Source organism: Urocitellus parryii, chromosome 5 (genome assembly GCF_045843805.1).
Source record: "Urocitellus parryii isolate mUroPar1 chromosome 5, mUroPar1.hap1, whole genome shotgun sequence".
Taxonomy (NCBI): domain Eukaryota; kingdom Metazoa; phylum Chordata; class Mammalia; order Rodentia; family Sciuridae; genus Urocitellus; species Urocitellus parryii.
In genome coordinates, this window is record NC_135535.1 from 10,707,999 (window position 1) to 10,732,960 (window position 24,962).

At 64.7% G+C, this 24,962-nt stretch overlaps 1 protein-coding gene across 1 annotated transcript; it reads right to left on the reverse strand.

The window, feature by feature from the left end:
• Positions 1-862: 862 nt before the first annotated feature.
• Positions 863-24,962, reverse strand: Cyth4 (cytohesin 4). Its single transcript, XM_077798523.1, has 13 exons — positions 24,849-24,962; positions 17,939-18,021; positions 16,509-16,573; positions 16,197-16,263; positions 15,248-15,366; positions 14,629-14,709; positions 13,685-13,797; positions 12,664-12,812; positions 7,204-7,315; positions 4,348-4,424; positions 3,895-3,966; positions 3,333-3,487; positions 863-2,352 (listed from the first exon to the last, which is right to left on the reverse strand). The coding sequence occupies exons 1-13, from the start codon at positions 24,865-24,867 to the stop codon at positions 2,280-2,282; spliced, it is 1,185 nt and encodes a 394-aa protein (XP_077654649.1). The 5' UTR covers positions 24,868-24,962; the 3' UTR covers positions 863-2,279.

A 24,962-nucleotide genomic window follows, 5' to 3' on the forward strand; every position in this document is an offset into this window, starting at 1 on the left:
GAGTGCAGCCGGTCCCCTGGGAGCTCACAGGCCAGCCAGAGGCGGACATGAGGCGACCTCCCTGCATTTCCAGGCCTGGTGACCACAAGCTGGCTCCCCCTTGGAGAACCCTCTCCCGGTGGCCCCTCTGCCACGGCGCAGGTGGGCCTGGGCTCGGACTTTGTCCACCCCTGTGGCTTCCGTAAGCCTGAGCTGATCTGAAGGCAAGGGCTTCGTCTGGGTCATCTTGGATCCCTGGCTCTGTGCAAGGATCCCGAAACACAGTAGGTGCTCAATAAGCACAGGCTGAAGGAAGGCATGTGCGGGGAGGGCAGCAGCTCAGCTCCTTAGGGTCTTCAAGGAGGGGCCCCAGGGGTGGGGCTCAGGGTGGGAGCCGGGATAAGGTGTGGGGTGACCTCGTGTCCTAAATGTCCTCTGGGGTCTGCCCAGAGCCCTAGGGCTCAGGACCCAGTGGGCAGGGCTTTGGTCGGACACACTGTAGGTGTGCCATGGACACCTCTGAGAGTCCAGGTGGATGAAGGTCACACACCCGCCTCCCCGTGGCCCCTCGAGTGACCACTGTGGCCAGCCTGTGCCTATACCCTGGACCCGGGAGACCTCGGCTGCCTCTCAAAGCAGAGGCTCTGTCTGTCTGTGGTTGGTGCTGCCTGGATGGCAGACCCAGCCCAGCCTGGCGGAAGTCCAGTCCCTGGGGACCTCTGTCCAGCCTGGTAGCCCTGGTGTCCCGAGGATGGGGTTCCAGCACTCCCCCCTGTTTGGGAAAGGGACGGAGGCGAAGGTGAGGTCAGGGGTGGCAGAGATGGTCGTGGAAGGACAGAGCCCACTGCGCGTTGGATGGGGACTTTATTCTGCCCTCCGAGGGACCATCAGAACAGCCACTCCCTCGGGCCTGTCCTTTACTGACGAGGGGAGCTGGGAACCAAAGGTCACAGAGTCCACGTGAGCCAGAGGCAGGAGAGGACCTTGACCCGGTCCCCGGCCAGTGTTCCTTCCACGGACCCCTGAGGCCCTTTCACTGGCCTCAGGGGCGGCCGAGGCGGGCTCGGCCCACAGGCTGCGATCTGAAGAAGTCCCCGTATGTCCTGCCGATGCCCGCAGGGGTGCAACACGGCTGCCAGGTACCTGCCACCTTCAGACAGAGCTCCCACCACCTCCTGTGGCCTCTCCACCTGACCCCTGGACAGCGTGCACCAGGGTGGGGCGGGGGGCGGGAGGGCCATGTGGCCACTGCGGCTCCTCCTGGGGAACCCGCTGCTCCGCCCGCCCCTGCTGCCCGCTTCCTGCTGCCCTGCCAGGGAGGCTCCCTGCAGGGCTCCCCTGCCCCGAGGGTGAGCAGAGCTTCTGGAAAGACCGTCCCCGGATCCTCCTCCAGGCGGAGCCTCCCTAGAGACCCAGCTGTCTGCCCGGGGTTGGTGGCCCTGCTCTGCCATGTGCTGCACTGGGCAGGGCCTGGGGCGCTGGGACCCACTGTGCTACCCCTCACGACCGCGGCGGCGCTGGCCAGGGTCCAGCGGGGAAACCCAGGGAGACGCTGCCTCTCCATGCATGGACCCCGTGTGCCGCTCCTGGGTTTGGCAGCTGCCTCCAGGAAGTCCTCCTGGGACCAGGCCTGCGAAGCTCCACCCTGATGGCAGCACCGTCCTGCTGGAGTCCTGCCTGTCCTGCCTCCCAGGTGGACATCCTGGGGTGGAGCCCGCCCTGCTCCCCCAGCAGCCAGGACTGTCACCCAGCTCAGTGGACCAGAGCCACCAGCCCTAGCTGCTCGTGGGCACGGAGCCTGCAGGCCCAGACGTTTCCAGTCCAGACTGTGGTTCTGCAGGAACCAGGGAGGGGCCCGGCTTGGCCGAGGGCTCGGGGAGGGCCGGAGGTAGGTCTGGACCCTGGGTCTGGGCTCCTGGTCCAGCACTCCGGGCACCTCTCCTGGGGTCCTGTTGGTGGGTCTCAGGAGCGAGAGTGGGGCCCGACCTGCAGGCCTGAGCAGGAGGAGGGCTGGCGAGGGCTTGGAGGGCTGCGGAACTTCTGAGAGCAAAGGCCTGAGGACAGGCTGCCCAGGGAGGCTCGGTGTCTGGGTCCAGCTGGCTTCTCTCCGCCTTCTCCTGGCCCTCCCTGTGTGCCTGCCCCAGAGCTGCGGTCGGTCTCACAGCCAGGCTCTGTGCCCTCCGTCCTGCCACCCCTGGTGGGCGGCGGTGTCTGTGGCCTGGAGAGGGCGCCCTGGGGAGGGGTTCCTCGGGTCCAGGGGACCAGGATGCTGGCCCCGTGCCACCTCCCGGGAGGGAGCCTCACTTCCTGCTGGCGATCTTCTTCTTCCGAGCGGAGACCAGGTCGTAGAAGGGGACCCGGGTGATGCTGGCCCTGCAGTGAGAGGAGAGAAGGTTCCAGAGCTGTGGTCAGGGGCGCGGCCTCAGGGAGCTGCAGGAAGGCCGGGGTGGCCCCGAAAGGACCAAGCCGGGAGGGGCCGGCCTCACTGGCCTTGCCCAGCATCCCACGGGCCGGCCAGAGAGCCGGGGGCAGCGTCTTGGGAACTTGTCCCACAGTGTCCCTGGGCCTGAGGGCAGCCTGGCTGTGGGCCAGCGGACCTCACCGGCTCGCTGCCCTGGACGAGGTCTGTCCTCTCTGGGCCTCGCTTTCCCCATCAGTGAGGTGGAGACGGGCGGGGTCTGCGGGCAGCCTCACGGGCTGCTCCAAGGCCTGAGTCCCGGGACACGGCCGGCCACGCCTGCTCTCTGGCGGATGCTCCTGCCCTTGCTCATGTCAGGCCCCCAGCAGCTTGTCACCTGGTACCTTCCAGGTGTCCCTTCCCCACCTTCTCCTCCGTCAGTGGCCGCCGGGGCTTCTGTCCCCTGGACTGACATGACAGTATCCCACCTTGGCACTTCAGAACCTGGCACACCCCTCCTACCTACTAGTCCGTGGCTCCCTAGTGCCCCTAGAAGAAACCAAGGCTTGTCACCGTGGCCACAGTGCCTTTGCCGTCTGACGCAGCATGCCCACTGCTCAGCCCCCACGCAACTCAGCCTCTCCTGGACTCTGGGGTGCTGTCCCGGGAGGCCACCCACTGACCAACCCTCATGCTTTGTCCACCTTGGTCCTTCCTGGAAAGCCCCTCCCAGAGGCTGGTGATGCTGGCAGGTCACCCTTCAGGCCAGGAGCTGGCCGGGGCTCTCCACGCAACTCCCCATGCTCTCACAGCCCTGGACGCCCTCCCGTGTCCCAGGGCCTGGCATGGTGCCAGGGAAATGCCCTGGGACATGGGTGGAGGGGACCTCGGAGCTGGTCCCTTTGCACACAGGCTGGAAGGCCCAGAGAACCGGGGCCTGCCACGGGGGCCTCACCGGATGGCCTCGATCCACTGGTCCCGCTCCTCGGCGCTGGAGGCCGAGATGCGGTAGGAGCCGTGCCGGCCCTCCACCACCTTGCCCTCGCCGTCCGTCTTGCAGGCCTTGATCTTCTGGCCGCGGCAGCTGGGGTTGTACAGCTCCAGGCAGAACTGGGGGGGCCAGGGAAGGTCAGGGGGGGACCCTGGTCGGGCCTCCAGAAGGCCCAGGGAGGTGGAGACCCCCAGGCGAGGCCGAGACCCCCAGGCGAGGCTGGGCTCCAACAAGCAACCCGTGATCCCCACAGGACCCCTGCCACCCCACGGGCAGCTTCCTGCGTCCGGCGGAGGAACGGGGGCTGTCCCTACCCACAGTGATGCCCCAGGCCAACCCAAGTCACTGCCTCCCTGAAGTCCCCATGTGACAGGGAGCTGGGGCTCAGGGAAGAGCCGAGCTCCAGTCACCCAGCCCTGGCCTATGCCCTGGTCCCTGGCCCGGGAGGGAGAGGCTGGCCTCCCGAGAGCCTTGCCTCCCGCCCTGCCCTCCCCAGCAGCGCTGGCCCTGCCCGCCGACCACTCACGGGCTTCTTGGGGTCCTCCACCTTCTCCACCGAGAGGTTCTCCAGGGGGATGATCCCCCGGGGCTCCTTGTCCTACAGGGAGGGAGGGAGGGAGGGAGGCCAGGCTGGGCAAATGGAATGGAGGCCAAGTGCAGGGAGTGGGCCGGGGGTTGCCCAGGCCCGAAGAGGAGTGGCCGTCGCCCAGAGCTGCCCGCTCCTTGCCCAGGTCCTCCTCCCGGTGCCCTGGATTCCCCATCTGTAAAGTGGGTGTGGCCGTGGACCCGGATCTCCAAGGGTCCCCTCCCTTCACAGCAGGTTCCTGGGGTTTGGAGGGGACGGGCAGGGGGCAGGGCCAGGGGCAGGGCTGGGGGGCAGGGCCGGGGGCAGGGCTGGGGGGCAGGGCCGGGGGCAGGGGCAGGCCCGGGGGCAGGGGCAGGGGCAGGCCCGGGGGCAGGGGCGGGCTGCGGGGCTCACAGTGGTGAACTCGAAGTAGTAGAGGCAGTTGTCCGTCAGGATGAACCAGCGCCGCTTCCAGGTCTTCACGCGGCCCCCTGCAAGAGGCCCGTGGCAGGGGAGGTCAGTCCTCCTCCCCCCCTGGCCACCCGTGTCCCCTCTACCCCAGGGCCGGGCCTTGTGTGTGCCTCCCTGGGTCCCAGCAGAGGAGGGAGAGTCCCCTTGCCCGCCGCCTGCCCCTTGCCATCCGCCCACAGAAGCCGCAGTGGCCCCCGCACCCTGGGCTTGCCCCACGCTGGGCTCCCTGGTGACCAGGCTCCCGGAACAGGGCGGCCCTGCCCGCCGTCGCCCTGGGCTCATGCCCTAGCCTGCTGCCTGCGGTCACTCGGTGGGCACTTCATCTTTTATCTGCCTGCCTGGTTCTAGAGGATTTGGGGACATTTACCTATTGACCCTCCCGGGGTGGGACGGGAGCCCTCTTAACCGCGGTTACAGCCGCAGGACCTGCCCTCTGCCCTGGGCCCTGCCAAGGGGCAGAGCTGAGGCCCAGACCCCAGGGGCCCGATTCCAGGCCCAAACACGACTCAGCCTCTCAGGGGATCACTGTCCCCACTCAGCTGCAGAAGCTGAGGCCGGAGCCTGACCGCTGACCTCTGGTGAAGAGCAGGAACGTGAGCCCTGGGCGTGTGGCTCCGAGCACTGCCCCTGCCTGGTCAGGGACCGTGACTGCCAGCAGACGGCGGGGGCTGGACAGAGGACAGACTGGGCTGGGCAACAGGGCTTGGGGGGCGCAGGGGCCTGGCACAGGGCTGGGCACCCGTAGACCCTGGGGGCCACCCTGGCCGAGGGCCTGCTCCAGCACGGAGCCTGCAGCTGCTGCCCTGCCACGCCCAGCGTCCTGGGTCACACTTCGCACTCCCGCCCCGTCCTGAGGGCAGCCCTCTGCCCCCACCAGTCTCCACCGGCTGTGGGACCTGAGGTGGTGCCTTGGTTCCTCAGAAAGGCTGGCTGCAGAGGGACTACAGTAGGAGGGCCTGACAGGCGGCACCCCTTAGGACGCCTCTCCATCCCTCCAGCAGGGAGGGCCGGACTGTCCACAGACGCCTGGGCCTCCCCGTGCCTTCCAGCCTGGCTCCCCACCACCAGCCCCTCATTCGCAGGACAGATGAATGAAGGGAGGGTGGATGGGAGGGTGGGAGGATGGATGGGAGGATGGAGGGTGGATGGGTGGGTGGGAAATGGGTGGGTGGATGGGAGGTTGGATGGGTGGATGGGAGGATGGATGGGAGGACAGGAGGATGGGAGGATGGGAGGATGGGAGGATGGATGGGTGGGTGGGAAATGGGTGGGTGGATGGGAGGATGGATGGGTGAGTGGGTGGATAGATAGATGGATGGGTGGGTAGATGGACGGGGCAAATGGGTGGCAGATGGAAGGATGGGTGGGTGGATGGATGGATGGGTGGATAGATGGGTGGGTGGATAGATGGGTGATGGATGGGTGGGTGGATTGATGGATGGATGAGTGGGTGGATGGATGGATGGGTGGATGGGTGGGTGGATGTGTGGGTGGATGGATGGATGTGTGGGTGGGTGGGTGGATGGATGGGTGGGTGGATAGATGGGTGGGTGGACAGATGGGTGATGGATGGGTGGGTGGATGGATGGGTGGGTGGGTGGGTGGATGGATGGATGGATGGACAGATGGATGGATGGATGGGTGGGTGGATGGATGGGTAGATGATTGATGGATGGATGGGTAGATGGATTGATGGATGGGTGGGTGGATGGATGGGTGGATGTGTGGGTGGATGGATGGATGGGTGGGTGGATGGATGGGTGGGTGGGTGGGTGGATGGATGGATGGATGGACAGATGGATGGATGGATGGGTGGGTGGATGGATGGGTGGATGGATGGATGGATGGATGTGTGGGTAGATGGATTGATGGATGGGTGGGTGGATGGATGGGTGGATGGATGGGTGGATGAATGGGTGGATGGATGGATGGATGGATGGATGGATGGGTAGATGATTGATGGATGGATGGGTAGATGGATTGATGGATGGGTGGGTGGATGGATGGGTGGATGGATGGGTGGATGAATGGGTGGATGGATGGATGGGTGGGTGGATGGATGGGTAGATGATTGATGGATGGATGGGTAGATGGATTGATGGATGTGTGGGTAGATGGATTGATGGATGGGTGGGTGGATGGATGGGTGGGTGGATGGATGGATGGATGTGTGGGTAGATGGATTGATGGATGGGTGGGTGGATGGGTGGGTGGATGGATGGGTAGATGATTGATGGATGGATGGGTAGATGGATTGATGGATGTGTGGGTAGATGGATTGATGGATGGGTGGGTGGATGAATGGGTGGGTGGATGGATGGATGGATGTGTGGGTAGATGGATGGATGGATGGGTGGATGAATGGGTGGATGGATGGATGGATGGATGGATGGATGGGTAGATGATTGATGGATGGATGGGTAGATGGATTGATGGATGGGTGGGTGGATGGATGGGTGGATGGATGGGTGGATGGATGGATGGGTGGGTGGATGGATGGGTGGGTGGATGGATGGACAGATGGATGGATGGATGGGTGGGTGGGTGGATGGATGGATGGACGGATGGATGGATGGATGGGTGGGTGGATGGATTGATGGATGGATGGGTGGGTGGATGTGTGGGTGGAGGGATGGATGGATCAGTGGGTGGATGGATGGGTGGGTGGGGCAGGCCGACTGCCAGGCTGGGGCTCGGGAGACCCAGGGCCAAGCCCCCCAACCCTGGGGCTTGTGAGTGTGTCTGCCCATGGCCATCCCTGTGGCCATGGTGTGGAGCGGCTGGACCTCTTGGCCTTACCCAGTTTGAGCAGCCAGCCCTCACGGTCAGGGTTGAAGAAGGTGTGGGTGAGGTCGCCGCCGTCGTCCTCAGGGATGGAGAAGGGCTCCCTCTTGATGCTGTCGAAGAGGTTCTGCAGGAGGGGGAGAGCCTGGGTGAGGCCCCCAAGTTCCACCCGGGGCCTGGTGGTCCACGTGACCTCCGCAAGCCACGCCCTTTCTCCTCCTAGTGGCCCCTCCCACCCTTAGGCCCTTCTGGGAGAAACCCTCCCTGTCCCCCAGGCCCATGGGTGCCACCCTTCTGCCATGTCCTTGCCATCCTCCCCAGTGCCACTGCAGGGCGCACGGTGGGGTCAGGGCCTCAGAGGTGTGTGACCCCCACACACACCCCCACACACACACCCACAGACATACACACCCCCACATACACACACTCACATACATACACATACCCACACACACACGCAACCCACACACACCCCCACAAACATACACACATACACACCACACACAAACACACCCACCAACATACACACCCACACACACCCACACACACACAACCACAAACATACACCCACAAACATACACACCCCCACATACACACACTCACATACACACACACACCCCCACACACACGCAACCCACATACACACCCACAAACATACACACATTCCCACACACACCCACATACACACACCCATATACACACACATACCCACACACACACACAACCCCCATACACACCCACAAACATACACACCCCCACATACACACATTCACATACACACACATACCCCCCCCACACGCAACCCCCATACACACCCACACACATACCCCCACATACACACACACGCGACCCACATACACACACCCACAAACATACACACATTCCCACACACACCCACATATACACGCCCACATACACACATATACCCCCCCACACACATGCAACCCACATACACACACCCACATATACACACACACACGCACCCACACACACACCCACAAACATACACACCCCCACATACACATACCCACACACACACGCAACCCACATACACACCCACAAACATACACACATTCCCACAAACACCCACATACACACACCCACATATACACATATACCCACACACACACACACATGCAACCCACCTACACACACCCACAAACATACGCACCCACATACACACCATACACAAACACACCCACAAACATATACACCCACACCCACATATACATATACACACACATACACACCCCCCACACATACACACACACACCCCACACACCATACATACACACCCACATACACACATATGCACACCCCCCACACACATCCACACACATACGCACACACACACATATGCACACACACACATACACACACATGCACACGCACACACACATACACACACCCCCACACACACCACACACACACCCACACACACACCACACACACACATACACACACATCCCACACACATACACACATACCCACATATACACACATACGCATACACACACACATACACACATACCCACACACACCCACATACATACCACACACACCCACACACACCTACTCACATACACACACACCCACATACACATATAGACACACATACACACACCTCCACATCCACACCTCCACACACATGCACACACACATACACACACACATATACACCCCACACACATACACACACACCCACTCACACATACACACACACCCCACACACATACACACACATGCACACATACACACACACCCACACACACCTACACACACACACATACCCACACAGGCACACATACACACTATACATACACCCACACACACCCACATACATACACACCCACACACACCCACATGCACACACACACACACACACACTCCAGGCGCAGCAGCCAGAGTGAGGGCACCCTTGGGCAATGCCATGGTGGATGGCCCCCTCTTCTGCGACAGAACTTTCCAGATGCACACTGGGCTGGCAGAAGGGGAGCCCCGGGCGGGAGGCTGACCACGGCTCTCCAAGGCCCTCTCCCGCCGCCCTGTCTGGTGGGCTCTGACTGTGGGGACCAGAAAGCAGATTTCAGTCCTCCGTGAAGACGTTCTGGCAGCGAGGGCTCTGAAATCTGGGTGGAGCAACCTTGCAGGGTGGTAATGAGCTCCCCGTCACTGGAGGTGAGCAAGTCAGGGCCAGGACCCCTGAGCGGGCCAGCTGCAGCTGCTGGGTTTCCATCTCCTGCCCTGAGCAACCTCCTGCCTCCCGAGTGTCGGGGGCGCATTCTCGGTGGCTGCTCTGCCTGGTAAAGCCAGGCAGGATGTTGGCCAAGAGAGTCAACCACTTCCGTCTGCTGCCTCCGTTGCTGTTGATGGTTTCTCGAGGTTTTAAATGGAAAATTACCCAAGTCCTGTCGATTCTCCCAGAGTCCTGAACCATGGTGCCGGCCGCTGTGTGGTCCTTTGTGACCCAGAGCTCAGGGCCCAGCATCAGGCTCTCCTGGCCTTCATGGAGGGGGGCCTGGGCACGTCCCCTGGCTCCGCCTGGCTGCAGTGCTGGGCCGTGGGGAGCAGCAGGGACCAGTGCCTCTTGGGGGAGCCCCTGTCCCCAGGCTGGACTCGCCCTGGGAATTTCCAGGTGGCACTGGTGGGGGAGCAGGGGACTGCAGCAGGAGGGGCCCATCGTAGAGATGTCAGACGCGCATTTGGGGGGGGCCAGGGGGAGGGGGATGGGGGTGAGGAGGCAGCCTCAGCCTCCACAGACCACAGGGGCCCTGCAGACGCTGCGGTGGCCTGGTGGCCTTATCAGCTCGTACCTTCTACCCCACAAAGAAAGCAGCTCTGCTCGCGGGCTTCCTGTACCTCACAGACAACGGCTCCCCGCCAGACACCCTCACCACTGTCCCCAAAGTCCACGGCCCAGCCACCCTCCTGGCTGCGTGGACGTGCAGAAGCCCCCTCCCCCCCAGGGGCTCTGCTGGGCCCTTGGTGGCCCCCACTCCCCTCTCTGGGGAGTCCCCTCTCTTCTCCTGGTTGCGCCCTGGGCTCTAGGGGGGAGATGACTCACATCTGGCTGATGGGGACCTGCTGGCTCCTACCGCCAGCTGCAGTGACGGTTCGGGGGGTCCTGCCACCCAAGCCGGTCGGTAAGCCTCAATTCTGGACTCAAACAGTGAAGCGACAGGGAAGCTAAGCAAGTCCGAGGCTCAGAGCTGCCCAGGCCATCTCTGGCAGGGCTCGGGCACAGCGTGTTTAGGAGGAGAGCCATGGAGGAGGGGGCTAAGAGATGGAGCCCCCAGGCGGAGCAGCGACGGCCCTGAGCCCCAGGAGCCAGCCGAGCCTGAAGCCCACAGTCGGAAGGCTAATTGACCCCTGGTCTTTTCAGCGACATGAGTTGAGATTCCCCCCACCAAGAAGTAAGGACCCCAGGCCAGTTCAGCCAGGCCTCTGTCCCCAGACTCTGCTTGGCATCTCTGCAGAGGGAGATGCTCTGGGTCAGAAGCCAGGAGACTCGGCAGCCTCCTCCCTGGAGCCCAGTGTCCTTGGCTGTCCAGCGGGGAGGCGGGAGCTCACGGCCACCAGGATGTGCTCGACACTGTGCTGGGCTCACGGTCTGCTCCGATCAGAGCCCAGGATGAGGACCCGGGGGCTCAAGGGCTGCCGAGAGCAGAGGAGGCCCGGAGCTGGGAGGCCCTCCACCTGGCCACCTCCACTTCCCCACCTGTTCCCGGGTCCCTCGCGGCCCCACCCCTGCCCCCGGCTCCCTTCCCAGTGGCTCCCAGGGAGCACGGTGACCCTCCCAAGTCCCGCTGAGTGCCAGACGCAGCTTCTCAGATGACACTGTGGGTCAGGGGCATTGGCCCTGAGAGCAGATGACGCCCACCAGGCCCCTGTGACGGCGCAGACCAGGCCTGTGCTCTCTGATGACGCCCAGGGGAGCTTCGAGGTTGACGAGCCACCCCGGCCACCCCAGGCCCTTGGACGTGCTCAGAGAGGTCAGGTGCTGCCTGACACGGCCCAGAGGACGGGCAGCCCGGGCTGGACGAGGCTCTGCCCGGGAGGAGAAGGGGCAGGTCTGCGGATTTGGAGGCTCAGGGGAGGTCAGGGACCCAGAGCCCTGGGAGAAAGTCACAAGCTCTGGGCAGATGTGACCAGATGTGGCCCAGTGCTCTCGAGGAAAGGATGGAACTGGGAAAAGTGCCCAGGGAGGGGGGTGGGAAGAGGGTCCCGGCAAGGACAGCGACCTGGACCGGGAGAGCTGGCGGCGTGGAGCTCATCACCTGCGGTGGCCTAGGTGTGCCGGCCCCGGGCACCTGCCTGGCACATTCCCCTTGCAGTGGCCTCCTTGTGACGGGCCTTAGAACCCAGCTGCCCGGGGGGGGGAAGTAGCTTAGACCCCAGTGACCTGAGGTCACCCAGTGGGCAGTCGGGGGGACATGGGGCTCCAGCCAGCTCTCAGCTCCCGGCTCTCTATGGCGATCCCTCTGTGACCAACTCTCTCCTCTGAGGACAGAGGTGGCGGAGGGCGGGGGAGGATGCACTCCAGCCCCGAGAGGCCCAGAACCGAGGCCCAGAACCGTCGCAGCCCCGCCAGGCCCTGAGGCAGGAGGACCCTGGTGGGCACTGGGCCGTGGAGCCTCGGGGCCTCGAGTTCTGGATGGGAACTGGCGCTCACCTGACCAGGCCTCGCCCCTCCCTCCCATGTTTATTGACCCCTGGTTCTGTCATTCAAGGCCCTGGACATGGGGCCCCTGCCCCCAGTAGCCACACGTCAGCTGGCCACACTGGCCCCTCCCCTTCCTGGCCAAGCCAGGCCGGGCCCTGGTGCCGCTTCCTTCCGGAATGTCCTCCCTGCTTCTCTCTGGGAACTCCCAGTCAGGACCAGGCCAGCTCAGAAGCCACCTCTTCTGGGGAGGCTCCCGGGGGACCGAGCAGTGTCCCTGGGCTTTCACGGCCATGGTGCCCAGGTCCCACGGTTAGTGTGGCATCCGTGAGCCAGGGCTGTCATTCACGGGTAGATCTTCCTGCCAGGCCTTGGAGTGGTCAGGCAGGGCCTGTCCAGCTGTCCCGAGGCCCCCCGTGGGCACAGGCCTGGTGCCGTGTGGCGGGAGGGCCACCACCTAGGGGACAGGAGCTGGGCTCCCAGGAACGGGTCAGGGTGAGGCTCTGGGGTTCCGAGCGGCAGCCTGGTCTGCAGGGCATCCTTCCTGGAAGGTGTGGATGCCGTCGCCCGCGTCCCCCAGGGGCCTGAATCCGGAAGGCCTGTGGGTGGGCTGGCTCCAGACGACCTCCCAAGACGGGGCCTGGCAGGACCCACTCCTGGACCAACCGCCTTTGTGACCGTCCGTCTCGGGCCTGGCGGGTCCACCTCCGCACGTCCCCTCCAGGCGTGGCCTGTGCCGGGGAGCCCCCCAGGCCATCATCTCAGGACAGGCCCCTCTGGCTGCCCGGGACCCAGGCGGTGGCCCTGACCCTTACCCGGAGCTGCTCCTCGGGCAGGTCGCTGCCGTCGTTGATGCCGCGGTTCATGGACACGAAGCGCTCGAAAGGCGGCCTGTCGCGGACGCTGGGGTTGTGCAGGCCCGTGTTGAGCATGATGACGGAGAAGGACAGCACGTAGCAGGTGTCTGCAGGACGCGGTCATGGCGCTGACCTCTGACCTGCCAGGGCCACTCAGCCCGTTCTGCCCCTGGCCCGGCACCTGAGGCCTGGCCTGGCCCCTGCTCTTGCTGGACTCTGTGCACACAAACCACTTTCCCGGCCACCGTCACCGCAGCCGCGCCCCCGGCCCTCCCTGGGCGCCCCACGCCCTCCGTCCTCTCCTCCACTGAACGTTCCCCAGCCTCGGCTCCGCCTCCCCCACTGGGCGGCCCACCGGTCCCTGCCCGCTGGAACACTGAGGGTTGGCAGGATTTGGGGCTTGTCACGTGCTGCTCAGTGACCTTGCTGCCCCCTGGGGAGTATTCCTGTGCTGGGGCGGGGCCGGCTGGGGCTTTGGGGCCGTGGTCACTGTTCTGGGTCTTTTATGGAATATTCAGTCCCTGGGCCCAGAGCCAGGGAAGTCCCCGACCCTTGACCTTCAGCTCTGCGTCTGAGGTGAGTCTTTCAGCAGCTCGGGTCTAGAGCGCGATTCCCCTCCCACAGCACTGCCCCAGGCTAAGCTCCTGACCGGCCTGTGAGGCCCTGGGAGGCAGGTGCCGTCCCCACGTCCATTTCACAGGTGAGGAAACTGAGGCACAAGGAGGTTAAGTCACAGGCCCAAGCTTCCAAAATCACAAACCAGTGGAACTGCGGTTCAGATCCGGTGCTCTGAGAAGTCCCTCCCCATCACCTCCTGCAAACTCCTCTTCATCCTTCAAAACCCTGTTCAGACCTTACCCCCTGGGAAGCCGTCCTGCGGGGCCGCTGAGCCCCCTGCTCCTACCCTCAGACAGAGGTGATGCTCTAGTCCCGCTCCTGTGCCCTCACTCCCTGCCACCTCTCCTCGCCCCCTCCGCACCTGTGGACCGGAAGACCCCGGGGTTGCAGAGGCAGTAGCGGGCGGCGAAGGCCTCCATCATCCTGTCGATCTTCTGGGCCTCCCCGGGCAGCCGGAAGCTCCAGAGGAACTGCCTGGGGAAGAGGGCGGTGGGCATCAGAGGGTGCGGCCCAGGGGCCCAGAAAGCCCCTGCCCTCCAGGCCTGTCCCCTCCTGGCGCGATGCAGAGAATCTGCAACTGTCTTCCAGGCCCTCACACCCCCCGCCCCCGGGGCTCAGGGCTCCCCTGCTCTGGCCACTGGCCCTGGGCTCTGCCTGTGGCCCCTGGGCACGGCCTCCCTGGCTGGGCGCCCCTGGGGCTCTGCACGTGGGTGGTTCCAGTGACAGGCGCAGTCCTGGGGCGAGGGCTGGGCCTCCCAGGGCCCCCGGACCTGCTCACCCAGGCCCTGCTCAACAGGCGGGTGCACGAGTGACCGGACACGGAGCCCGAGCCCCCTGCTCCTCTCCTCTAAAGGTGCTGCCCGGGAGGGGCTTCCTCCCTGCCGCCTCCTCCCCACCCTCCAGCACCCAGGCCAGGCGCCCCTCCCGGAGCAGGACCCGCGGCAGCACTTCCTCAGCCCTCGCCGGCCCCTGAGCACCTTCTCCCTGGTCCGTACACCCCTGGGAGCCTGGGCTGTTCTTGGGCTCATTTACAGAGGAGGAAACCGGGGGGCCCAGAGAGGTTTCTTTCTGTGACTTGCCCAAGGTCACACAGGGCGTGAGAGGCAGAGCTGGGACTGTCCCTGGGCAGACGGGCTCCAGAGTAGGCAGGAGGGTGGTTTTAGTGGTGGGTTGGGGACAAGGACATAGCAGACCTCGGTCGCAGGCTCCTCGTCTTCCTGCCTGACCCTTGGTGGCTGCGGTCGGCTTGTGGGTCCCCATGTCCCCACCCCACCCCCCGCAGACCCTGCCCCCTCCACGGCTCACCTGAGGGCCTGGACGAGGTTGAGGTTGGCAAACTCGTGGCAGTCCACGAAGGCCTGGAGGACCTGCAGGTTGGTGGGGTCCCTGGGAGGGCGGAGGGACGGGGCTGTGTACCCACCTCCTGGAGCCTTCCTCTGTCTCTTCCTATCTCTGTCTCATCAACGTGCTGTTTCTTGAGCCTGCTTCTGCCCCAGGGCCTTTGCACTGGCTGATTTCTCTGCCTGGAATCTGTGCACTGCCCATGCCCGTCCTCCTGTGAGTTTCCCTCACCTTCCCTGGGAGCCTTCCCGTCCACACTATTTAAAGCCACAGCCCAAACCAGGTCCTCAGCTCGTGGACCTCCCTCCCCTTTGGTCTCCACGGAACTCATCATTTTATGACATATTTTACGTGTGTTGGGATCTGTCCCCCTGGTGGGAACCGAGGCCAGTTTGGTCCGTCTTGGAAACCCAGGACTTGCACAGTGCCTGGAGCCCAGCAGCCACCGGGCTTGCTCCACACTGTCCTGAGTAAATGAAGGAAGGCGCAGCGCGGTGGGTGCTGGGTCTGGTCTTTCCCGGGCGGCTCACTCTCCCTGCCCTGCACCCCTGGGTTCCTGGCTCCCTGAGCCCCAGCCCCTCACCTCTCCCCCAGATAGGTGCCGATGGCCGTCTTGCTGAGGCCCTCGCCCTTATACAGGAACTGGGCGATGTCCTGGACGTCCGGGGTCAGCAGCTTGTGCTCCGTGAGGTACTGGATGCCCTGCAGGTGACATGTGGCATCTGTGTGCAGCCCCTGCCCCCAGGCAGGCCGGGAGCAGGGAGCCTGCGGCCAGGCCCGGGGCCAGCCTTGTGGGCTCGGTCGTCCCTCTGAACAGGAGCTGCCTTTGTGAGCTCCCAGGCCTGGAGGCTGCCAGGGGCCAGAGTCCCCGCAGGGAGCCAGGCTCCTGCCAGGGCTCCCAGGGCCCTGCAGCCCGATGTCCCCCGCACCGGCTTCGGTGTGTGGCTAAGACTCAGCGATTCCGCTCTCCGTCCCCCAAAACTTCACTTGGTCACACAAGTGACCTACGGCCACTGTGAAAAGTTAGAAAAAAACAGCAGGGGGGGGACACTGCCCAGGGCCCCCCACGGGAGGTGGCCGCCGTGAAGGGCCTCCCCCTCCCCACGGAGCCTGTTTCCCTCGTGTGACTTCACAGAGCCCATGACCGGGCACTCAGAGCCTGTCACCCGATGTCCAGGAGTCCGAGGGTTGTCTCTGGATCCTGGGGGGCCCCTGAGGGCCTCCTGGACAGGAGGCTTCTGGAAGTGGGCAGAGCAGGTGTGGGAACCCGGGGACAGCGAGTGAGTCTGTGTGCGTGGGACTTGGAGCGTGTGCGTGTGCGCTTGGGTCCGGGTGGATGGGGGCAGGGGCCCGGGATCAGTGACGGTGACACTCAGGGCTGCTGGGGAAGAGGCGGCCTCAGCCGACCAGGGAGCTCCCCAGCTCTCCAGCCTGGCGCCCCCTGCTGGCTGCCTTGCCTCCTCCCCGGTCAGCGCCTCTGTCCCTGGGGGAAGGAGCCCAGCAGCCGCGGGCAGGGCGCGGGAGGCCGGTACCTTCGCGGGGTCCATGTTGAACTTCTTCCTTCCCATGCACAGCTCCTTCTCCTTCTGGGCCATCCGGCTGTGGGAGTGAGGGTGTCAGTGGCAGCCCAGGACGCGGCAGGACCCCCTCCACCTGCCCAGGCCCTTCCTCGGGGACCTCCAGGACCCCAGGTCCTGCAGCGGAGCCATCTGGGTGAGGAGAGGACAGGGCCTGGCTCTTCCCCGGCGGCTACCAGGCTGGACCCCAGGGACCCTGCGGAGCCTGGATGGGGTGGAGCCCCCGGGGCCTGGGCGTGGCGCGGCGGTGGCGGGCAGGGGCCTCACCTCTCCTCTGCGCTCTCGAAGCAGTCGATCTGGGCAAACACATCCGCGATCTCCTCCTTCAGCTTCTGCAGGATGGGTGGGGGCGGGGGAGATGGGGCCCAGAGGTCAGGCCTGGGGGCGCTGGGGGACCCCGTCACCGCTCCCACCCTGGTGTGACCCGGGCAGGGCCCCTTCCCTGACCTTCATCCTCAGCCCCTAGTCTGAGGGACCCTCCCGACACGTCCCCTCCCTGCTTTCCCAGGCTCCCTCCTGTCCCCCCAGCTCAAGTCCCCCCACGGCTCCCTCCTGCCTCCGCAGCTCCTGCCCGATGCCCAGGCCCCTCCTCTCTGGCTTCTCTCCAGTTGCCCTAGACTAAGTGCCCACCAGGTGCCGCGGGGCACCTCTGGAGGCCCTGAACGGCAGAGGAGAACCTCTACGCTGCCCCACTGGCCACCTCAGCTGGGCAATGGGGAGGTGGAGGCTGGTTCAGCTCCTCCTGCTGGGCAGCAGCATGAGCAGGAGCCAAGTCCCCCGAGAGGCACCCGCCCACCCCTCCCAAGACCTGTGGGTGCTGGGGGTGCGGTCTCCCCAGGAGCAGTCCTGGGGTTTAGGGCCAGCTGAGGGCCTGGGAGCTCATCTGAGGCCAGGCAGCTCCTGTCCACGTGGTCTCAGCTGGACCCAAGTGGCTTCCCCCCTAATAGAAGGGGGTTCACTCCCAAGTGTTAATTGAGCACATAGAGGCGCAGGCTCCTGGGCTCGGGTTTGGGGCAGGCAAGGCAGGCCTGGACTCTGCTTTCCCGGAGCTCAGGGCTCCTGGGGGTGGGACCGTGGCCCTCAGAGGCCAGTGAGATGACGGGGCAGAATATTATCAGACAGTGGTACAGAAAGCCCGGCGTGTGGCGGGCACCCTCCAGATGCCAGCTGAGGGTGGTTTTGTGGATTTTAAGTGCACACATGGGGCAGGCCGGTCCACGGTCACCAGGGTGGTCAGGGCAGCTGGAGAGGAGGGGGAGGGAAACGAAGAGAAGGAGAAGCCGCCAGGGGCGCAGGGAAGGGCCTGGGGCTGCGGGACCTGCCCGTGAGTAGTTCAGAGGCAGGACCCTGTAAGGCACCCAGAGAAACCCCGGGTGGGGTCTGGAAGCCTGGTGACGAGTGGCCGTCCAAGAAACTGGCAAGTGCTCGGCACACTTTGGGTGCTATTTTCACCAAAGGGTCCACCCCTCCAGGGGAGGAGGCCTGATTGGAGCCCCTCGGCTGGGACTGGAACCCCCGTGTGGCGGAGCGGGCTCAGCTTCCTGCCATGGCTCCCCCGCCCCTGCCTGGCTGGCCCCTGAGCCTGGCCAGTCCCTGGGACTTCCAGGCTGTGCTGGTCTCCCGCCCCTGGCTGGGCTCTCTGATCAGGGGGTGGGAGCCAGCAGGGAGGGCCCTCGTGCAGCTGGCGCCCTGCACACCTGGATGTCCTCCAGCAGCTGTTCCCGGTGCCATCGGATCCTCTGCAGCTCCTCGGCCTCCCCGCTGCTCAGCTCGGCTGCGTCTGCAGAGAGAAGACCCTGGTGCTCCCTTCCTCTGCAGAGCCCGGGGCTCGCTGGCCCTGCACCCAGGCTGGATGCCACCCCTCCGGAGGCCCTCCCTGGGCACTGTCCTGAGCTGTGCAGGGTTCCCACCCCCATGGAGACTCGGCCCGTGGAGCCAAGGAGCACCTAGGATCCCACAGTCCCCGCCTAAGTGCTGAGCGCGTCCCACCTGGGGCTGTCACCCGCGCCTCATGGCTCACGACGGGACTGTGACTCACTCACTGTTTTATTTGCACCCACAGGAAGCCCCTTTCCACTTTCCTCCCACCTGTTGGCAGGGCGCAGGCCCATGGCCCTGCCCAGCAGCAAGGGAGGCTGGGAAATGGGCCCCTAGGAGGGCGGCCTGATGCCCTGGCCCTGCCCATGGGAGAACTGGACTTGGGGGACGATTTACAGCCCCTGTTCCTAGACACTGAGGCTCAGAGAGGAGAGGTGGCCTGGCCCAGGTGCCCCAGGGACAAGGTTGCCGCTCCGGGTAGGGCCCTGGGGGTGGGCTGGCCACGCTGTCACCTGGAAGTGAACTAAACGAGGCGCGTGGGTGTGGCGGGTCGTGAGGCGCCACGGGGATGCCCATGTGGTCCTTCCCCAGCCACCGCACTCTCTGGTCGGGAGCTCCCGGACTCCCTGTCCCTTAGGGAGAAACGTCCCCTTCCTGGCCCTGGGGCTCCCTAGTGTCCCCAGTCCCCGCCTTCGTGCTCACCGTTATCCACAGAGCCCCGCGTCCAGCTGCTGCCCCACCCCAAAGCATCAGCCCTCGGTCACCTCCCGCTCTGCCCAGGCCAACCCTCCTCTCGGGATGCCTGCCCCTGTCTGTCCATCCCCATGTCCTGTCCCAGCCTTCGAAGGTGCTGGTCACAGTTCTCAAAGGTTTCACAAGGACAGACCTCACCTCCCCTGAGTGAACGTGGAGAGAAGACCCCGTGACTCCCGCGCCCCACTGCATCGCCTGAGCAGCCACCTTGGACTCTCCACAGGGAATGGAACCACAAGGAGCCAGAGGCCTGAGTCCCCAGGCCACCAGGTGGGGCCACCTCCTTCCTTGGACGATTTTCTGAGAGAACACTGAGTTTTGAGAACACTTTGGTTGCTGTTATTCTGGTCTCTTTGTTACAGCAGCTAAACCTGAGCCTGACTCACCAGTGTCCTTACCTGTGAAATGTGAGCCTTACCTCAGAGGGTGGCTGTCAGGAATGTGAAACACCCTCAAGTATCCAGCACATAGGAAGGTCCAGCCCATGCACAGTGCCCAGCTGTCCTCCTCAGGACCCAGCCACCTGTCCCCCCACCGCTGGGGTGCAGCCTGCCCATGGCTCACAGCCAGGTCCCTCCCTGGGAATTAGCCAGCTCAGCCCCAGCATGTCCCCTCCCAGGGACAGCCACTCCACTAAAAGTGCAGCCCCCTCCCTTCATTTCTGACTTGACCCAGTTTTCAGGCCTGCCCCTATGACACGGTGGCGAATATCTATGGTGACAACTTCCTGTTCTTTGTAAAAAAGCACCTGTGACCTATTGCCCCACACAGGGGGACGGGGCTCTCCACGTATTTTGAGGATGCTGGCCACAGGACCCAGGTTGACAGGGGCACTTCGGACAAATGTGTCACCTGGGTCCCATCAGGGTGGGGCCTTCAGAGGCCAGATCGTGAGCAGGGCTCTGGCCAGGTCCAGCCTGCCCAGGGTCCACCTGGTTCACGGCCACTTTCCTGGTCTATAGACATGGGGGTGGAGTGGACATTGGTCCTGGACCTCACCCTGGCACTATGGGGCCGGGTCATCACCGGGGGAAGGCTGTGGGGAGCCCCTGGCGCTGCCCCGGGCCCAGCTAAGAGCCAGTAAAACATGAGGCCGTGTCCCGGGGGTGGGGCAGGGTGAGCACTGCCCCCAGGGCCCGTTCCCCCTTGTGACCCTGGGGACCACAGCTCTGAGCTGGCCACCAGTCTGGAGGGTGACCGCGGAGCCCACCCCTGGCCAGGAAAGGTGGTGCAGCGCTGGGCGTGGGCTCTTGGCCAGCCCCTTGAGAGGGCTCGGACTGTCACCTGGCAGGTAGGTTCCTGTCCTGTGTGGGGACCAAGGATGGAATGGGCACAGTCAGGTGGACACCTGGGATCAGACGGCTCTCCTGCCCCTGTCAGAACAGAGTCAAGAGGGGACCTGGCCACCGATGGTGACAGTGCGTTCAGCGAACAGATGAGCCAAGGGAGTACAGGGCGCGGAGGCCCTGGGGAGGCCCAGGCTCTTGGGAGAGCTGGCCGTGTCCCTGGAGCTCTGGGGTCCTGCCCCTTGTGAGCTCGTGAGGAGGGGGAGACCCCCAAGCCTGGTGGCAGGTGGCTGGTCAGTGCTGGGGTCGAGGAGAAACTGCAGATCTGAGAGCCAGAGGCCTGCGGGAGGTGTCCCCGAGACAGCGGGCAGGAGACCCGGAGGGCAGCGCTGTGGGTGGCACCTGGCCACCCACTGCCTGTGGAAAGAAGGGGCCTGAGAGAAGGACAGACACTTTCGTGGGCAGCAGCGAGTGCCTGGCCTCCTACCAGGGCCAGGAGGAAGGAAGCCTGGGTGCAGGTGTTGAGAGGGGAGGGGGTGCCCTGGGGTGGGCAGAGTGGGAGGCTTCTGTGCCCGACACTCATGGTCCTCCAAACGTCCTCGCAGGACACACAGAACCACCCCCTGACACCAGGGCCTGGGCCAGCCTCCTGCACCAAGGCCTGGGCCAGCCTCCGCCGGGCCGCCCTGTGGGGTACAGGGGTGTATGAATGGAGGAGCCTCGTGCCCTGGGGGAGGCTCTGGCCCCATGCCCCAGGGCACCCCCAGCCACTGTCACACTGAATGTCTAACCACTGAGTGGACACTGAACCACGGTTTCTCCAGAAGGCCAAGCCGCCACGAGGTGGCCAACGGATGCCACTGGACCTCAGCAAGAACACTATGCTGCCTGGAGCCGCAGGCGTCCTGACCCCGGGCATGTTTGCCTTTCTGTCCACAGAGCCTCCGCCAGTGCCACGTCCAAGGGCTTACAGAGAACACCATGTGACGTCACATTGTGGAGCGCAAGGGACCCCTTCAGAGTAAAGGTAGCATGGGGTGAGCCTATGTCCCTGGGACCCACCAGTCCTCACACGTGTCCCCACTGGAAGGCACTGTCCTCATGGATGGCGTGGAGGTGCAGCCTGGCCGCCTGCCTGGTGGGGGACCTGCCCACCCGGAGCTAGGCCCCACCCACCCTGAGCCAGGCCCCGCCCACCTTGAGCTAGGCCCCGCCCACCCGGAATAGGCCCTGCCTGTCCCGAGCTAAGCCCCACCCATCCCGAGCTAGGCCTCTCCCGGGCTGTCTTGGGCGTCTCCACTGTATCCCGCACAGGGGCCAAGGGCAGGAGGGAGACCGCCCCACGTGTAGCACCTCCTGGTGACCTCCCGGGAGCTGCTTTTTGTCCCTGCAATGCTGCATGTCTAGAGGTCCTGCTTCCCCTGGGAGACAGGGGCTGGCAGGGTACCAGGCACGAGTCCCATGGAACAGTAGAGGGACCCGGGACCTTTACTTTATTTTACGTGGTGCTGAGCATCGAACCCCGGGCCTCACAGGTGCGAGGCGGCCGCTCCACCGCTGAGCCTTAGCCCCAGTCTCCCACGGAACTGTTTACGCTCGTGGACACCTGCGCCGTGCCTGCGGCTCTGTGCACAGTGTCACCTGGTCCTCGTGACTCTATAGTAGGTGTTTTCCATTTTAAGACAAGGAGGCTCAGAACGGTGACATGACATGCTCTAGTCACACAGCCAGATTGTGGCCGAGCTGGGTAGTGCTGGGATCAAGTCCCAGTTCACTGACACCGAGGCTCTGCTCAGGGCCGCCGGGTTCTCAAGGGGGACATGGAGGCATGGAAGACTAAGGGCCGTCTGCATGACAGGGACCTGGTGGGGAGGCAGCGCGAGGGGCTGGCCTTCTCTGCCAAGCTGGATGGTGGGTCCGGGCTGACCCCTCCGGGCTCTCCTGAGCTCCGCTGTCACCTCTGCTAATGGGCCAGAGACTCGCGTCCCCAGTCCCAGCTGCCTCTGAGCTGCCAGCGCACGTCCCTGCACATGGGCCACCTTGGGCACTGGAAGGAGCCCCTCGCTCCCAGGAGCCCCTACGCCCTCGGTCCTGCCCCCTCCTTCCCCTCCCACCTTGCCCCACCCTGACCACCATCATCTCCTTGGAACGCCTGCATGGTTCCCTTGTCTCCCTGTGGTCCTCTGCTGTCCTACCCCAGTGTCCCACGACGTCCCATGGTCCTGAGGACAGAGGCCCTAGGTCCTTCTGGGCTCAGCAGCCCACGGTGGTCCCCACCCAAGGACGGGGCTCCGTGCCTCCTCCCCGGCTGCCCTGCGCCTTCCCACCCACACGCCCTTCCTCCGCCGGTCAGCTCCGCCCACTCCCCAGTCTCCTCTCCGCCAACCTCCTGTGCCCATTGGGCACCATCCCCTCCTGCCCCCTTCTCATGCCTCACTGCGCTTCTGGGATGGGCGTGGCTCATGACGAGCCGTGCCATTGGCTAAGGGAAGGGGCACTTGCTGAGGGCCTGCTGTGAGCTGGCCCTGCGTGCTCCCTGCTGTCCCGTCCACTCCTCCTGCACGACTCTGTAGGAAGGTGTTTCCAACCTCATCACACAGGTGAGGCACCTGAGGCTCAGAGAGGTTGAGAGAGCTTCCAAGGCAACAAAGCCAGGAGGTGGCAGAACTGGGACTCACACCTGGGCCTATCTGGGGGCCTCCTCCGCTGTCACGGGCTTGGGGCCTGCGGGACCCAAGGGTCTCTGACCCTTCATCTGTTAAGGTGGAGCTTCCCCCCCACTCCACTCTGAGGACACTGTCCAAGAGAGGCCACCTCTGATTCCACCTGGTGGTGGTGACATTACTGTCACCGTGTGGGCTCATGGGAGATGTGTTTGTGGTAATAAAAATACACACAAATAGCGCGGTCCCAATCCCACTGGCCGCGGGCCACTCCCTCCTGGCTGGGCCTGCGGCTGCCCGGTGCCTGGGGCAGCTGTGTGCCCGGTGCCCACCGGCGCCTCTGCACTTCCCTCTCTCCCTTCCTCTTTCCCTCTGTATTTTTAGAAACCTTTGCGCTCATGGCCCGGCTTCCAGGACAGCTGGGCCACTTCCCCTTCCCAGACCCAGGCAGGAGGCCCTGCAAGTCCCAGCGCAGGAGGGGCCGCCCCGCCACCCCCACGCCTGGCGGGCACCCCTGTGGCCGGCTGTGCAGCGCCACGGGGTCTCCTGCGGTTGTCACCTTCCCACAGGGCCCCGGGGAGGGGCCTGACCACTCCCCACACGTCCCCTGCCGGAGGCGGGCAGCGCTGGGGACCTTGGCTGCCACACTGTCCACACTAGAGGTAGAAGGGCCAGCAGGAGCCCAGGAGGCCGGACCCCGCATCCACCTGCCTGACCCAGAGTCCCCGATCACCCCACCTCCCCGGTCAGGCCAGATCTGAGATGACACCGCCAACCGAGACCCAGTCTGGTGGCGGGGGTGGCGCCCTTGCTGCCACCTCCCCAGGAGTTGTCCCGGGGGAGAGTGGCTTCCCCCAGGTCTGCCCACTGCCGCGTCCTGCTCAGAGCCCGCAGAGCCTGGCCCCCTTCCCACCGGCCCACACCTGGGCCAGCAGCTGCCCCACAGGAAGGCCGGCGGCAGGGACGGTGCTGTCCCAGCATCACACGGCCCCAGGAGGGCGGTCACAGAATGAACGGAGGAGGAGACCTCCACCGAGCCGCGGAGAGCCCTCCCGCTTCCCCCAGGGCCGCGGAAGCCAGGCAGCGCCCACCTTCCGCCGGGCCTCCCGCCCCGCGACCGGCCCTCCGGCTCCCCGGCTCCTGCCCTTGCGCTGCTCCTTACTGCCAGGACCCGGCAACCAGGCCACCCCGGAGCCTCGGGTTCCTTGTCTGCACCCTGGGGACAGCCATCCCTGGGACGTCCCTAGGTGGGACTCAAAAGTAATGACGGTGCACGGCTGGTGGCTGCCGCCCGGCTCACCCTCCACCTCCACATCCGCTGAGTGACCTCCAGCCCAGCCCTGCCCTCGCACCTCTCCTCTTGCCTTCTAGCTGTCCCCTGAGCTGTGGTCACAGCCCGTGCAGGACGGAGCCAGTGGCCCCGAAAGTCCACAGGAGCATTGGACGCAGGAGGGAGGCAGGAGCTGGGGGAGGCCAAATCCTCCGGCCTCTGCCTCCCGAGGCCGTCCCCTCCTGCCTGTTGTTGAAAGGGACCGAGGTTTTCCTGTCCCGTCCCCAGAGCCCCTGGGCTTCCCCTCTGGGTGCCCATGTGCTGCTGCTGGTGAAGGTCAGGGTCACCCGAACCTGAGGCACCGGACGCTCCTGCAGCCAGTGCCATCTTCTAGGTGGACTTCCGAGACGCCCGGTGCAGGGATGTGGCCCTTCTCAGTCCCAGCCCTGGACCTTGGGGGTGGCCGTTCCTTTAGCCTGGAACGTTCTTTCCCTGGATGCCCTGCAGGCCACTTCTCCCCTCCTTCTCTGGTCAGTGGTGTCCCCCCGGGGGCCCATTCCTGCTGCCCTCTTCCCCATCCTGCTGTGCCACTTGCTCTCCCGTGGTCCACCAGCAGACACTGGCCACTGAAGTCTATTTGTCATCCATGTCCCCCAGAGCAGAAGCCCAGGGGGCTGGGACGGTGCTGCTCTGCCCACGCCCTGAGGCAGAAAGGTCCTGCCTTTCCCACCGTGTGACAATCAGGACACCGCGGGCCAGGTCCCTGCCCACCCTGCAGCAGAGGAGGACACAGAGGCCCCAGGGCTGTGGCGCTTACCTGGGTGACACAGGTCCATCCCAAGGCCCTGGGGGAAGGTGGCCCTGCTCCAGGGCGTTGACCCGGCAGCTGCTTGGTGGCCAGGCGGGGAGTGTCACCTGGCTGTGCCAGCCT

Excerpts from the sequence above, each read along its gene's own strand:
- Cyth4 (XM_077798523.1), bottom strand. Across the intron at positions 4,425-7,203 it reads GGGCTGGCTGCTCAAACTGG|GGGGCCGCGTGAAGACCTGG; the intron begins GTAAGGCCAAGA and ends GGCCTCTTGCAG. Across the intron at positions 3,488-3,894 it reads TGGAGGACCCCAAGAAGCCC|TTCTGCCTGGAGCTGTACAA; the intron begins GTGAGTGGTCGG and ends TGGCCCCCCCAG.